This window comes from Cajanus cajan, chromosome 2, assembly GCF_000230855.2.
Source record: "Cajanus cajan strain Asha chromosome 2, NIPB_CcT2T_4, whole genome shotgun sequence".
Taxonomy (NCBI): Eukaryota; Viridiplantae; Streptophyta; class Magnoliopsida; order Fabales; family Fabaceae; genus Cajanus; species Cajanus cajan.
Genome location: NC_138518.1, coordinates 61,868,107 through 61,882,960, shown reverse-complemented (window position 1 = coordinate 61,882,960; position 14,854 = coordinate 61,868,107). Strand labels below are relative to the sequence as shown.

Sequence of the window (14,854 nt, the reverse complement as noted above, 5' to 3'; positions counted from 1 at the left end):
AAATATAAATATATATATATATATATATATATATATATATATATATATATCCTACCATATATTTTTCTCAATCCATTATATAATGATCTATCATGGTCCCTACACTCAGAGGAATCGTGCTAACTATATTAGTCATTTAAGATAAAATATTAAACTAGATAACACAATATACATGTAAAGGAAATGATAAAAAAAATTAAATATTTATATACAAACTATAGTACTATGTATATACAGTCATCCAAAATAATAGTATCCTAGTATCGGTCAAGCACACCTAATCAATTACTTCAATAGTAACTTCGACACTGGGATAAAACATCCAACGCCTCAGCAGCAACCACATCGACTCCAACCTAACTCTGACCTGCTCCCATACATAGTATGATCATCGCAGTCCATCCACATGGAAACAAAAGGGTAAGATAGAGTTCAATAAACAACCATACAAGTACAAAATAATAATCTATACTACATATTCATCCAATCATGTCCCAAGGGACTTCCATCTCACTCAATCATCAACTCACCAATCATGACGTCAAACATCATACATTTCATCATAATAGCAGTCATGCAATAACAGCAAATCATGATAGATATCAATGCATATCAATCATCTAATGTGTTGTCACGCATTCATCTAGGATATCTATATAACAACAGAGCAGTATAAGTGACATCTCATCCTATGGAAACCACCCTAACTATTTTCACGCCCAATGCGCTCGCTCGATCACAAAAAATCGGGATATAAATCCCTACTCGAATTTACTCGGATGATGTCACTTACATACTTGGAAGTTCGGTTTCACCATCAGGTATAACACAACTGGATACAGGCTTACCACGACCTTGACATGCATTACCAAGTCACTTGTGGAGTTCTCCTATCGGCTATCTACAAGGAACCACACGCACCTTCCCCAGTACTTGGTTAAGAGAATAATCCTCGACATCATACCCCGCTCCAACACTAGCTAAGGACTTAGAGGAGACTCACCCAAACCAGTGGTCTATCCAAGCGCCACTCTCACCCAAAACCAATGACCTATCCAAGCACCACTTTCATCCAAACCAATGGCCTATCCAAGCACCACTCTTAAGAGACTCTATGTGAGCTCTTCCAGTTCAAAAACATTTTCCCTCTCCTCGAGTCCTAGGATAGACACATGTCATAAGGCATCACATGCAACAATGCATCATACATCATAAATGGTCAATCCACCATCATGACGAATATCATCCTCACATAAACATATTGTTGGGAATATGCCTAAATATCTTTAGGAGAATAAATTAGATTTTGATAAGAATATTTTATTTATATTTCAAATATTTAGATTTAATCTGTTTTGATTATTTTAGGATTTGTTTCCTTATTTTTAGAATAGGATAATATCAATATTTGATTTTGTATAACAAATTTTCTCTATAAATAGAGACTCATGAATAAAATTAGATTATGCTCCTCTGATAAAAAATGTCTTATAAAATATCCTCTCAAGAAAATACTATACAATAACCTCATCATTGGTATCAGAGCCGTAGGTTGGATTCGGTGACAACCAATAACCCCCCATAACCCCTCATAACTCATAACATATAATGTGATATATAAAGACAGGTTCCGCTGCATGAAAGGTTAGGTCCCTTGTTTGAGAGGAGGATTGTTGGGATACAAACAAGTCCCACATCGATAAAATAAAATAAGAAATAACAACTTATATAGCACAAAGATACTTACTTCAATGATTGAGAGACCTTTTGGGTAATGACCAAAAGCAAAACCATGAGGGCTAAGGCCCAAAGCGGACAATATCTCATCATTGTGGAGTATGTTTGTGTAATAACCCTATAAAATAACTCTCATAAAATATCTTCTCAGGTAAATATCATAAAATAACCCCATCAGTGGTATTTATTAGAGCTAAGGTTACGATCTTGAAGATGGAAGCAGAAACAAACTTTTCACAAATTTCCCCACCTATTTTTGATGGAGAAAGTTATGATCCTTGGGTGGTGATAATGGAGGCATACTTAGAAGCTTTAGATCTCTGGGAAGCCGTAGAAGAAGATTATGATGTTTCTGCGTTGCCAGACAATCCTACTGTAGCCCAAATGAAAATTCACAAGGAAAAGAAAATCAAGAAGGCAAAGGCAAAAAATTGTATCTTTGCTTGTGTTTCACAAAATATTTTCACCAGGATTATGACTCTCAAATCGAAAAAAGCAATTTGGGATTATCTAAAGGAAGAATATGCTGGAGATGAAAGGATTCAAAGCTTGCAAGTATTAAATTTAATGAGAGAATTTGAAATACAAAGAATGGAGGAGACTGAGACAATCAAATAATACTCTGACAAATTGCTTGGCATCGCTAATAAAGTACGATTACTAGGAACGCAATTTCTTGATTCTAGAATTGTTGAAAAAATTATAGTAACTATACCTGAAAGATATGAAGCTTCAATAGTGGCTTTGGAGAACACAAAGGATCTAAGTAAGATCACTTTGGCAGAGGTGTTACATGCATTGCAAGCATTAGAACAAATGAGGCTTATGAGAGAAGAAGGATCTATGGAGAGTGTATATTTAGCCAAATGGAAGAACAAAAATAGTGGCAAAAATAAGAAGAAGGAATTGTTTCAAGAGAATAGTCAATATAATAACACTCAAATTTTTTCACCATGTCCTTATTGCAAAAAGACTAATCATCCACAACAGAGATGTTGGTGGAGACCTGATGTAAAATGTGACAATTGCGAAAAATTAGGACACCTAAAACATGTATGCAAATCTCATGAGCAACAAGAAGAAGCCAACATTGTTGAAGATCAACAAGAAGAGGAAGAAGAAGAACTACTTTCAATGTCATGCTTTATGACCAAAAAACCCTCAAAAGCTTGGATTATTGATAGTGGTTGTACAAATCATATGACCTATGATCGAGAACTCTTCAAAGAACTCAACAAAACTGATATCTCTAAAGTTCAAATGGGGAATGGAGCACACCTTGCAGTAAAAGGCAAAGGAACACTTGCTATTAAGAGTCATTCAGGTTTTAAATTAATATCTGATGTTTTATACGTTCCTGATACTAACCAAAATTTGTTGAGTGTTTCTCAATTATTAGGAAAAGGCTATAAAGTGTTATTTGAAGATAAAAATTGTGTGATTAAAGATATACACAACAAAGAAGTGTTCAATGTTCATATGAAAGGCAAAAGTTTTGCTTTAAATTTGGAAAAGGAGGAGCTAATTATAAATGAAGATACAAGTGAAGAGCACAAAGATGCATGTATTCAAAAGAAGTTTGATGATCAAGAGGAGAATGAAGATGATGAAAAATCACCTTCAAAAGAGAAGTTCAAGACTGATGGAATCATGCCTAGGAAGGCAAGAGGTGACATATTGAAGGAGCCAAGAGGAGTTGGCTAGACATGAAGGTTTGGGCCAGTCAGGGCCCAATGGGCTTGATGGGCCTGGGAAGGCCCAAGTTGAACTTTTCATGGGCCATATTTTGTTATAGCTATTTTCATATGTTTTGTATACATCATGTTAGTATAGGTATCATATATTTTGGTCTTGTATTTTGGACCACATAGAGTAGCATTTTAGGTTTTAGGCTAGTTGGGCCTAGTTTTGGGCTTCATGGGCCTTTGGGCTTTTGGTACCCAATATTGGGCTCATTTTCATTCTTGTAATTTTTCCTTTCCATTGTAATTGTTTGACCAATGTAATTAGGTCATTAGAATAGGAAAATACAAGGAATACTAAAGTATGCTAATTAGGTTAAACTAAGTTTAATTTGGAAGCCATTTAAGTTACATTTGAGTCACATGTTTTGCACCATTGGTGGCTGAACATGTGACACTCAAATTAACCCTAAATGACTCTCAAATCAGACCTAAATGCACCTTGGTACCTAAATTTTCGGACTTACACATGTGCACCAAAGTTTGAATTCAAATTTCAAATTTGAATTCAAACTTAAGGCGCCAATTTGTGTAGCTTTGGTTTAGGTGCCTATGTGCTTCATTTCCGTGCATACTTAAGTCCTCCCTTCACATTTTTGTATTCACTTTTGAGAATAATGAAATTTGAGAGCCTATTCAGCCAAATTTCGTTCAAGAGTCACCATGAGAGAAAGCTTCACCTTAGGAACCCTACTAGGTTTTCCTCCTCTTTGAAGTGAGCTTTCCTTTGTTCCTTAAGCTTGGATGCTTCCATCCATATTCTAGGAACCCTAAGTCCAAAAATCTTCACTCCTTCAAGTGTCTTACATTCGGATTTCAAGCTCCATTGAAGAGGTCCAAGCATTGGTGAATCCGAGGAGAAGAACACCTATCACTTCTCCTAGTTTTTGCCATCAAAGACAAACGTTAAAGTGGTCCTACTCAAGAAGGATTACAACAAAAATCACAAAAAGAAGAAACTAATCAAAAAAAGAAAAGGCAGATTTTGAAATTTACATTTAAATTAGGTAATAAAGATATTCAGTGAAGGAGGAGTGTTGAGAATATGCCTAAATATCTTTAAGAGAATAAATTAGATTTTGATAAGAATATTTTATTTATATTTCAAATATTTAGATTTAATCTGTTTTGATTATTTTAGGATCTGTTTCCTTATTTTTAGAATAGGATAATATCAATATTTGATTTTGTATAACAAATTTTCTCTATAAATAGAGACTCATGAATAAAATTAGATTATGCTCCTCTGATAAAAAATAAGTCTTATAAAATATCCTCTCAAACAAATACTATACAATAACCTCATCACATACATACATATCATATCATGTTTAAACATTCATATATATCATTACCAGCATACATATGAATCAAGCACCAATTTACATCATATATCATACATATATGAACTAATCATACAACATAGTATTATACAACTTTTTAATCCACATGATAACACCTCCACAACATGTGTCTCCCTTCGACAACTGTCAAAGGAGACAACACGCAGAGACTTATACTCGTCCAAATAAGTTCAAACCTATCTCAAAAGAAATATAAGAGGATAATCTACAACTCTTATGAAGACATGAAATTCTAAATAAATCATCTGCTTAGCTAAAAATGTAAAAATCCGCAACAGATATAATCAATGCTGACAACTTGATTCCTATTTACTAAAATAGCCATAACTAGAGTTATAGACCTCTTTTTTTATGTGATTCCAACGCCATTGGAAAGGTAACATCCCAGGATTCAACTTTTATGAAGACATCAAAGTCTAATTAGGAAAGCATAAAACTGCTCAGCGCCTCCTAAAGTGCTCGGCGCCTCCCAAAGCGCTCAACTCTTTGCTTTCAAGGATTCTCCCCTGTAACACGACCCCCAAAGGACTCAGCCCTTTAAAATGACTCAACCATTTCAAAAGTACTCAGCCCTTTAAAATAGTTCAACCCTTTGGTTCCAGAAATCCTCCTCTATCACGCGGCCCCTAAAGGGCTCAGCCCTTTAAAATGGCTCAGTCGTTTGGTGACAGAGGCACCATGTTGTTCACCATTTTTGGACCTTCACACCTGAAACTAAAAAAAAAAAAACACTACATGCAATGGAAGAGATAACATCCATGCACCAAAAATAGTTCAATTCTGTGGAAGAAAATATGCACAAAGTTTTGATGATGCCAAAGCATTGAAGAAAATAAAGGTCAAGTTAAAGCAAGCTGATCAAGAAGCAAGATCTCAAGTAATAACTAGATAAGTCTTGACTGCTTAACTTAGTATGTAAAATGAACATTTAGAATTTGCAAATTTCACTTGGCCAGAAAATAAGAATTTCAAGAAAACCTAAACTTAATATTTTTGAATATAAGAATAAGTTATTTGAAAAGAAAGCAAAAAGACTATTCAAAAGATTAAACAAAAATATTCTTAATTGGAAAATAGAAGCTCTCTATATCTTAAGTTTTCATAAGCCAAAATAAGTGATATGTGTCTGGTAATTGATTGTCAGAGAAAGAAAACCTCTTATCAAAAGTTCAAATGTTAAAATGCTCTCTGGTAATCGGTTACCAGTGATTGTAATCGATTACCAGAAGAGAAAATTTCAAAATTTGAATTTGAATTATACAATGTTTCAATCATTTTGAACTTTAACCGTTGTAATCGATTACCAAGTCTTGTAATCGATTACCAGAGCCTATTTTCTGAAAAATTATAGAGAGTTACAACTCTTCATGAAAAGACATAACTCAAGAAACAATTGTTTATAAATACCTATAATTTTTCAGAGAAAAGTGACGAATTCTATTGTGAAAATAATCTTTAAAAATCACTTGGCCAAAATCATTTGCAAAATCTCTAAAGAGTTCATCAAAGATCATGAAAGTGTAATATCCACTCTTCAAGAGAGTCATTCTGTAATACTTAATAGATCATTGGATCTGTAAAGGAGAAAGGGTTTTTCTCCTTGTTGGTGTTTGAATCTCAACACAAGGAAAGGGAGTTCCGAGGTGTTGGAAGATTCATTTTCTTGTAAGGTTTACAAGAGAAGTGGAAATCTCAAGTGGGAGACTTGAGGACTGGATGTAGGCAGGATTGGCCGAACCAGTATAAAATCAAGTTTGCAATTCTTCTTTCCCTACACTTTTAATTTCTTGTTATTAATTGTAATTGTGTAGTTTGCATCATCATTCATTCTTTACATATAAGTTTATCTAAGGAATTAAATTTGATAAGAAAGTAATTGGAAAAGTTTTTAGAAGAGGAAATTTAGAAAACTTAATTCACTCCCCCTCTTAAGTTAATTGAGGCTAAGTGACTAACAAATTCAAGTCCTAGAAACAACATGCACTCATCCGATGCACCAAATCAGCCAAAACCCTTGTTTTAGCCCAAAAATGAGAAAATATCTCAAATCAACAAATCAACCTTCAATTCATGCATCAATTGAGTTTCTAAACTCACATGCAACCAATCTATCACAATCCTAGCTTCCCTTACCTAAAAATTGGCTCATAACAGCCAAGAAGAGAAAGAAGAAGAAAAATTCCTGAACGGTCGACTCCCATAATTCAATTTTCCAAAATCAAGCTTTCTAGCTTGAATTCAAAGAAAAGACATAATAGATTAGTTATCTAGAAGACAAGAGGAATCAAGCAGAAAAATTTGGGAGAAAAAAGAGCTCACGGACTCAGAGTCTTTCTCTCTAAAACTTCTCTATAGGTTTTCTTTGAGAATGAGCTTATGAGGTTTCGTTCTCAAAGAAAACCTTATATACCCTTCTCTCTAGAGTTAACTAAACTCTAAACAATTAACTTATTACATTACACATTAAACTAAAAATTAATCTCGTTCATAGTAATATAAATTAGTATATATTAATATACTTTTAAACAAATAGACTTTGATAAATATTAATATCTAATTTGTATATTTTAGTTACTAAATAATTATATTTATATAATATATTTTAATTTTTATTAGATGTCTCTAAAAGACTTATATATTTCTAATTAATTTTTTTAATATATTTATTTGTATTAATTTGTAATTATTAAATTATTAGTTTGTTCATAAATTTTCAATAATATTATTAATGTGAATTTATCAATAATATTATTAATGCTAATAAAATGTATAAATTTTATTTATTTAATAATAGTAAATTAAATTTTTTTGATACATGAATCAAATTTAAAATTTATATAGTTTAAATATATCAAAAATTATATAATTATTTTTAAAAAAATAATAATATACTAATAATATTATCAATTTTAATTTAATAATAATATATAATTTCTATTTAATTTCAATCTAATAGCAAGTTTCAAAGAATTCAATTTTAATATAAAATTATTGAATAGTATACTAACTAACCTTATCTCACACACACATATATACACATACTTTTGGTTTAATATAACTTTAACTTTTTATATGAATAAAGTGATACTTTCAATCATAACTGCATGTTGAAAATAAAAAACAAGAGATAAAAAACAAATCTTGTTCTTTGGATAATCAATACAAGTGTTAAATCATTTGTAATGACAACTTTTAGTAAAACATGTATATTATAACTTGCATTATATTAAAAAAATTTATTCGTATATATAGTTGTTAAGTGTTATTAATTTTTTTTTTAAGGTTGTTAGGTGTTATTGTTGAAAGTTAGAGAACAAAGTATAATTTTTTATTATAAAAATTATAGTAATAACAATAAAGTTTAAATTTAGAACTTTATGCATACTACCCCTGTGCAAGTTCAATTTCTATATTATACACTTTGACAAGTTTTACTCTTATTTTCATATTATATGTCAACATATGTGTTATTTACTTAATCGAGTGTCACATCAATTAAAACTGATAAAATTTAACAAAAAATTAATAAAAGTAAAAAATTATTTAATTATGATATTTAGAGACCTAAAATAGAATTAAGCCTACATTCAAATCGAAAAGAAGAAGAAAAAAAATCTCAAATTACCGACCTAGAGAATCTATTTTTGTGTTGTTACATGTCTTCCAAATTTATGTCGTATGTTTTAATAAACATATTAAATTAAGTTGATATTTTTCTTTAATCTTTTATTCTCAAAGGAAATATTTTATTTTCTTAGTTATTTTAATCAAAAGTAAAATTTATATAATCAATATAAAATAAAATGATTTTTAATTATTACTGAAATAATATTTCATTAATTAAACTAATTTTAGCATTTTAAAATATAAATTCAAATATCTACATTTTTATAATTATTCACTTTTTATCATAAAAAAATACATCATTAAATAATTTTTAAAACAATACTTTTCATATTTTCTTTTGTAAAGATCAAATAGTTTCACATATATGTATTATCAGTGTAAAATATATTTTTACAGGCACATGTATCTAATAATAATTCATCTCCTATTACATTTTTACCTATTATTTAATAATTCTTATTGCATTTTATTAACAAATTTGCCAACATGTGATTAATTTGAGTAGAACTAATCTTGGATTATTTAAATCAGAACTTTGAGTCCATGTTTTATGGATAAACATAATGATTGTGTGAGAACACATCCTGTTAAAGGTGATGTAAATATTAATCATCAACTTTTATATTAATAGCATGTTGACCGAAAGATTAAAAAAAAATACCCATTTCAAAATATATTACGAACTAATTTTTATTCTCCTTCCCCCTCAATTGCATATAAAAAATCTCAATAATTTTTCTACTTTTTTTTAACCATATATATTTACGATCAACATAATGATTATATTGAAAATTAAATGTGTTTTCTATATATTAAATATTTTTCCTTTAAAAAAGACATATATTAAATATTTCAGATTTCTCATTTAATTTTTATATTTTTAGTAATTATTAAAATGATAAAAGGAGTTATAAAAAAATATTGTTTTCTTCTATATTCACATTAAAAAAAATTAACAAGTGTATAAATTCATTGGTACGAGATATTTTTACTTAACTCAAATATAATTATTCTTTATAAAGAATACTTGTAATCTCATAAAAATACTGGAAAAAAAAAACTCTAATTACTGATCCAAAGAGTTTCTTTTTATTATATTTTAAAAAAACTCTAATCTATTTATATTTAATAGAGTTAATCATCTATATATTGTCAGTGTAAAATTTTTTGACAGTGACAACTAATTATATTTTTTAATTGTGTCATGTTACTATAAACACATTTATTTTTAACAGTTAATCACTTATACATTGTCAGTGTAAAGTTTTTTTACATTGACAATCAATTAGATCTTTTAGTTGTGTCATGTTACTATTAAAAATAAATGTGTTTATAATGAGATGACACGATTAAAAGATTTAATTAATTAGGTGATTAACTCGATATAGTGATATTGATGTATGAAATTATTATTTTTTCTTCTCTTTATAACAAAGAAGGAGGAGTAATCATTATTAATTAATGGGAAGTCGATATCGTCGAGGAAACTAAGAGATGGATGCAATACAGCACAAGTTTGTGAACGTGGGTGGTCTCAATCTCCACGTTGCAGATATCGGAAGTGGTGAGAATCGATAATCCTCTGTACCTTCCATGCTCGTATACTATTTGTTCTTTAATTACGTTGCTGTGTTTCAGGACGAAACGCCGTCGTATTCCTGCACGGCTTCCCTGAGATATGGTACTCGTGGCGGCACCAGATGATAGCCCTGGCCGATGTGGGATTCAGAGCCATCTCCTTCGATTACAGAGGCTACGGTCTTTCCGACGCGCCACCACGACCTTATAAGACCACACTCACACTCTCCCATCTTCTCAATGACCTCCTTGCGATTCTTGATGCTCTTGCGCTTCCCAAGGTATTCATTCCTTTTCGCTTTTCTCAAGCTCAACTCTCGAGTGTTGCATCATGTCTCTTGCTGTTTCTCAATTTTCATATTGTCCAACTGGAATTTCAGATTTTGCTGCTCTGTTTCAAATATCAAATGCTAACTCAATGTGTACTTGATTTTCCTGAGTTTTGTGAACAAGTTCAGAAAATGAAAAGGATATAGGGATCTTCTGCACGAGGTGATGCATTCAAAATATAATTGCTTGAATAGAAAAAAAAAATTAAAAAAAAAAGGAGTGAATTGATAAATTAAAGTGAATTCTTAGCATACCTAGAAGTATTTTTATAAATATAATAAATGTATGTTATTTTTATTTAATATATATTCATTAACAATTTTAGTATTAATTTTAAATAAATTTTAATAACATATTTTATGTGTCATTGTATAGTTTATATTTATATTTTTTAATAATATATTAACATATATTTAAATTATAATGTAAATAAAAGTAGTTTTTTTAATGATATATAAGAGTGTTTCTTTTAACTTTTTTTTTCTAGTAGTGTTTCTTTTTAATAAAATAAGTACCTTTTTATTTTTGTTTTTTGTTTTTCTAAACTTTTTTTTTTTTAAATAAGTAGTTTTATACTTATTTTAAGAAACAACTTCTATATTATCTTTAAAGAATTGTTTTTTTTTTAAATACTTGTTTCTAAACACTTTTTAAAAATTTAATCAAATAGATTCATTGTGTTATTATAATGTGTCAGTACATGGTATTTTTTTATTTTTAATTTATATTATGAGTTTCATGCTGGAGTGATAAGGGTGGTTCAAGTGGTTTGGGGAGAGGGATATAGGGTTGAGTGACTAAGAGGGTGTGGGTTTGAATTTCCCCAATAACAACTAATAAACTAACCATTAACATTTGCCGTTAAAAAAAAAAAATAATTATGAGTTTCATGCTATTTTTTTTCTATATTTTTAATTATTTTTTAAATTGGGTGATAAACCAATTCATTTAGCTCATCAAATGGTGGGTTCAGCCAAATTATGTAAAAAAAAAAAAAAATTGGCTTACAAAAAAATGAATCAATTTGTTACACAAGCATAAAAGACACAATCATCGTGCCTATACAAAACACATGTACTATAATCCTTTATTCTCATCTTATGAACAGGTATCATTAAACCATGTTTTTTACTTTGAGTCTGATAACAAACTTGTTTAGATATAAATTAAAAGTGTTTTTTAAGAGTTTCTCTATTAAAAATAAAATATATTTTCGAATAAAGATATTATGATAAAAGTGTTTATAAACTTGTATTCAAACATAGATATAAGATATGTCAGCTAATGTAAAATGTGATTGACACAATGTTACGCTTAATCTTAAATTCTGAATGCACTCAGGTGTTTCTTGTTGGGAAAGATTTTGGAGCGCGTCCTGCACATTTTTTTTCCATTCTACACCCTGAAAGGGTTTTGGGAGTTGTCACGTTGGGAGTTCCATATGTTCCTCCACGCCCCTCTATATATCACAAATTCTTTCCTGAAGGCTTCTACATTTTGAGATGGCAGGTAATCTCAAAGGACAAACTTAATATTAATCCAGTTTCTTAAATGATTTTTGTATTACATTTTAATTTGAGTTAAAATTCTATCTCAGTAACTTATAATGACATTCAATGCATCTAAGTAGCATAGTTGATGAATAATCTTGTTCTTTAAATATTTTGTAAGAAGTATATGATCATGATATATATGTATGAAAAAAATCTTTGTCAGAAGAAATTAACTTTTTAAATGAATATCGGTAATTAAAAAAATCAATCAGTAACTTTCAGTATGACCTTCAATGCAAACTTAAGCTAAGTGACCTTTTTTTTTATTTATTTATAATTATTTATTAATTTCATCGATCACTAATTTTAGTCGGAAAATTTGGTTTATCATCTCGGAGATTCTTAGCTAGGTGATCTTTAATATCATCATGACTTAGATTGTGTCTTATATAAGGAACCTGGAAGGGCAGAAGCTGATTTTGGACGGTTTGATGTAAAGACTGTTGTGCGAAATATTTACATCCTCTTCTCAAGAAGTGAAATACCAATAGCTAATGAAAATCAAGAGATTATGGATTTGGTGGAGCCTGATACTCCTCTTCCCTCTTGGTTCACAGAGGAAGATCTTGCAACATATGGGGCTTTGTATGAGAAATCTGGATTCCAAACTACATTGCAGATTCCATACAGGTGCTAGCATTTGTTCTTTGTTGCTTATGTTTTAGTGAAATGCCTGTTTTTCTTACTACAAAGTAATGAAAGCATGGTGAATTGGTTTTGTTTGTATTTGTAGGTCATTTGGTGAAGTGATGAACTTAGCAGATCCTGTGGTTAGAGTTCCAGCACTTGTGATAATGGGTGGCAAGGATTATATTCTCAAGTTTCCAGGGATTGAGGATTTAATGAAGGGTGAAAAGGCAAAAGAGCTTGTTCCCAATTTGGAGGTTACATTTATCCCTGAGGGAACACATTTTGTTCAAGAACAGTTTCCCAAACAGGTGAATGAGCTTATTCTTGGCTTCCTTTCCAAGCACACTTGATATTGGACTTTCTCATGGAATGATGTGAAGCTTGCATGGTGGAAGAACTTGTTAGATGGATTTCTAGTGCAGGGAATTCGAGAAATATGCGACTGAGTTTTGTAATAAATGAATAATGGGTGCTTGCTTTGGTGCCTTTGATGAGTCTTTTATGTGACAAATAAATATTTCAATTGGAAAATTTCAGAACAATTTAAAATTAAAATATTTAGGAGGGAAACTTTGGTTAAAAACAATACGAAATAAATCATTCTAAATATATTTAGAATGTTGTAAAATATAAGATTAAAAAGAAATACTCATCCTTAAATTTCATAGTCCTTCGTACGATTGAATTAACACAGAATGAAGAAAAGTAATTTTTTTATTTTTAAAATTGTAATAGACCAATGATTAAAACTTTATAGTTTAGGCCTTTATTTATATGCATCTCATGTTGTTTATAAGTGCTTTAAAAAGAATAGCCCAAGTCTTTTATGAGAGATAGTTTGTGTCTTCACACTTACGTAATAGATGCATCATTGTTACTCATTTGGCAAATATATCAACTATGATAGGTGATAAATTAGATAGAAATTCAAATTATTGAATCCACATGAAGTTATGATTGTTCAATTATATATTTGTACAAAATTGATGAATTGACAAAAATTAAGAATTGTTTAAAGTGAAATATGCAAAACTTATAATTTTTTGAATATAAAAAAAAATCAATAAACTATGAAGAATTTGAATTTATAATATGAGAATAATTAGAGATTATTTATTAACTTTTTCCATGTAAATCTTCTTAAATTTTCATTCAATACTAGAAATTATATAATTAATTCAATAGGTTGCAATTATATTTAAATCTTAATTTTTTATATGAGAAATTTTATGTTGTTTAAGAAAAATTTTAATTCCTTGATAATTTATGTTAAACAACCCACAATAAAGTCAGAGACAAAAAAAAATTAACTGATAAAACTTATCCTATATCTAGTAATAAGTGTTATTAGTATTTTACCTAGATCATAATTTTAAAAGAATTTTTTAACTTCGGTTAAAATTAAAAAATCATGTATAGGTTGATCAAGGCACAACAAATATTAAATATAAAGGAAAACGATTAGCTGGATAAAGACATTTTTATTGAACGAAAACACAAAGAACTACATGAGTATAATAGATACATCAATCTCCAGCAATAGAGATTTAGCTACTCATAATTAAGGATCATACAAATAAGAAAGGATTGTGGCATGATTTGTAACTACAGAAATGCTTCCTCACAAAACTTTCTCTAATCTCTCTAAAATTGTATTTTTTAAAAGTAAGATATAAAGACTACCTAAAAACTCTATTTAATAATATTTTAAATTGGCATTTTGTTTATGTAGCTTGCTCAAAGCACCCATGTAGTGCATTCAAGCAAGCTTATTTAATTCTTCCAAAGGGGTCTCTAACTTGACTCGCTCGAAGCGCTCATGTGTTAAGAGTGAGGTAGTACCATCTTTCAAGAGATGTTTTTTGACTTGGCTCACTTCAAGCTAGGTTCTTGTTGCTTTGAGCGAATTTTAGTTGCTTTGAATAAGCACTCTACTCGCTTAAGTGATAGTATAGTTATTAGCTCTCTATCACATCGCTTCTCTCAAAAGAAATTGTTGGTGCATCTTCAAAATGTAATCAACCTCAAGTTACTCAAAAGAAGATGAGTAACCTTTGTGACCATCCCTTCTAGTTAGTTCAGTAAGAAGTGAGTTTCAACATATCGGTAAGACATTTTTTATTGAGCAACAAATTTATTAAAATAACGCAATCAAATGAGACAGAAAATTACTTTCACATTATTAGAAGAAAAAAATGAAAAAGAATATTGTGTCATGGCAATTTAAAAGCAATTTTTGATGGACTCCTAGTGCAACTCATTATCGATTTACTCCTCAAGGTTTTACGCAATG

General features: G+C 29.9%; 2 protein-coding genes across 2 annotated transcripts; both read left to right on the top strand.

Moving 5' to 3' along the window:
* The first annotated feature begins 1,950 nt into the window (after nucleotides 1–1,950).
* LOC145955110 (uncharacterized) lies at nucleotides 1,951–4,848 on the top strand. The gene is made up of 3 exons (XM_083069814.1): nucleotides 1,951–2,170; nucleotides 2,444–3,301; nucleotides 4,838–4,848. Exons 1-3 carry the CDS (start codon nucleotides 1,951–1,953, stop codon nucleotides 4,846–4,848), a joined length of 1,089 nt encoding a protein of 362 aa, XP_082925940.1.
* A 5,034-nt stretch (nucleotides 4,849–9,882) lies between these two features.
* On the top strand, nucleotides 9,883–13,116 carry LOC109810475 (epoxide hydrolase 2). The gene is made up of 5 exons (XM_020373949.3): nucleotides 9,883–10,034; nucleotides 10,109–10,329; nucleotides 11,720–11,887; nucleotides 12,326–12,561; nucleotides 12,665–13,116. Exons 1-5 carry the CDS (start codon nucleotides 9,965–9,967, stop codon nucleotides 12,909–12,911), a joined length of 942 nt encoding a protein of 313 aa, XP_020229538.1. The 5' UTR covers nucleotides 9,883–9,964; the 3' UTR covers nucleotides 12,912–13,116.
* The last annotated feature ends 1,738 nt before the right edge of the window (nucleotides 13,117–14,854 follow it).